Source organism: Loa loa, assembly GCF_000183805.2.
Source record: "Loa loa unplaced genomic scaffold supercont3.3020, whole genome shotgun sequence".
NCBI classification, from domain to species: domain Eukaryota; kingdom Metazoa; phylum Nematoda; class Chromadorea; order Rhabditida; family Onchocercidae; genus Loa; species Loa loa.
The window spans coordinates 1-1,138 of NW_018111198.1; the positions used below are offsets into that span (position 1 = coordinate 1).

Sequence of the window (1,138 nt, forward strand, 5' to 3'; positions counted from 1 at the left end):
CGGTTGGATATCTCCAAATGAAATTATGAATCTGGCCGATTCAAACCATACCAGGTTCAAACAAAAGGAGGCTTCCAAAGTTCACCAGCAAAGCCATAGTAATAACAAGCAACAAATATCCCGGAAACTGGTGGCGACCGAAGTAACATCGAAATTCGACATGCGAGCATTCGACCGAAGAGTCACCCTAACCTGGATACGCTTTGGCAATACAGAACAAGCATACTTTGGATATCACTTCGGCTATCTAGCTTGATCATATCATTGTGATCATATGACATTTATAACGACATTTATAACAAAGTTTTATTAACAAATAAAAAACATACAAGACGTGTTAATAAACAAAAAACGACACATGCGGGGCTTCGCCCCGCACCCCCATTATAAAGCACCTACGTCCTGCGCACCGCATGCATCGTCATATACATACAAAGCAAAATAAAAAAAATCATTATTCACAAACATCCTCAACCCCCGGATGAACATAATGAAAATCCGACCTATCCCAAAGAGGATACTTAATAGGAACATATTTCACAGGAATCCTCCTCCCACCTATTTTCCTACAATAATCCTTAGACCAATACTTCTCACCACCAACCCCACTATCATACAGTCACAAAATTGGTAATTGACGATACCAATAGCCGAAGTGATATCCAAAGTATGCTTGTTCTGTATTGCCAAAGCGTATCCAGGTTAGGGTGACTCTTCGGTCGAATGCTCGCATGTCGAATTTCGATGTTCGGGTCGCCACGAGTTTTCGAGATATTTGTTGCTTGTTATTACTATGGCTTTGCTGGTGAACTTTTGGAAGCCTCCTTTTGTTTGAACCTGGTATGGTTTTGAATCGGCCAGATTCATAATTTCGTTTGGAGATATCCAACCGTAGAAGTCGATTATGACTAATTCTTGTTGTTGGTAGCCGTCCCACCATTTTTCCATATTGCTTGTTTTTATAAAGTAATCGTTGTTTAATTTTGTTGCAAAGGTGGTTTTTCCCATACCAGGATCGCCTATTATTAAGTATAGTTCTGTTTTTTCTTTTCTGTCCATTATGTATGTTTGTCCGTATTCAATTATTCTTCTTTTGTATTTCATGAGGTAGTCTGGATTTTCTTCTCCTATTGTTGTA

The 1,138-nt window shown here is 39.1% G+C and overlaps 1 protein-coding gene across 1 annotated transcript; it reads right to left on the reverse strand.

Annotated features, from left to right (window-relative positions):
* Positions 1–619: 619 nt before the first annotated feature.
* Positions 620–940, reverse strand: LOAG_19199 (hypothetical protein; the record flags this gene model as incomplete). Its single annotated transcript, XM_020451852.1, has 1 exon — positions 620–940. One exon carries the CDS (start codon positions 938–940, stop codon positions 620–622), a length of 321 nt encoding a protein of 106 aa, XP_020304340.1.
* Positions 941–1,138: the final 198 nt, after the last annotated feature.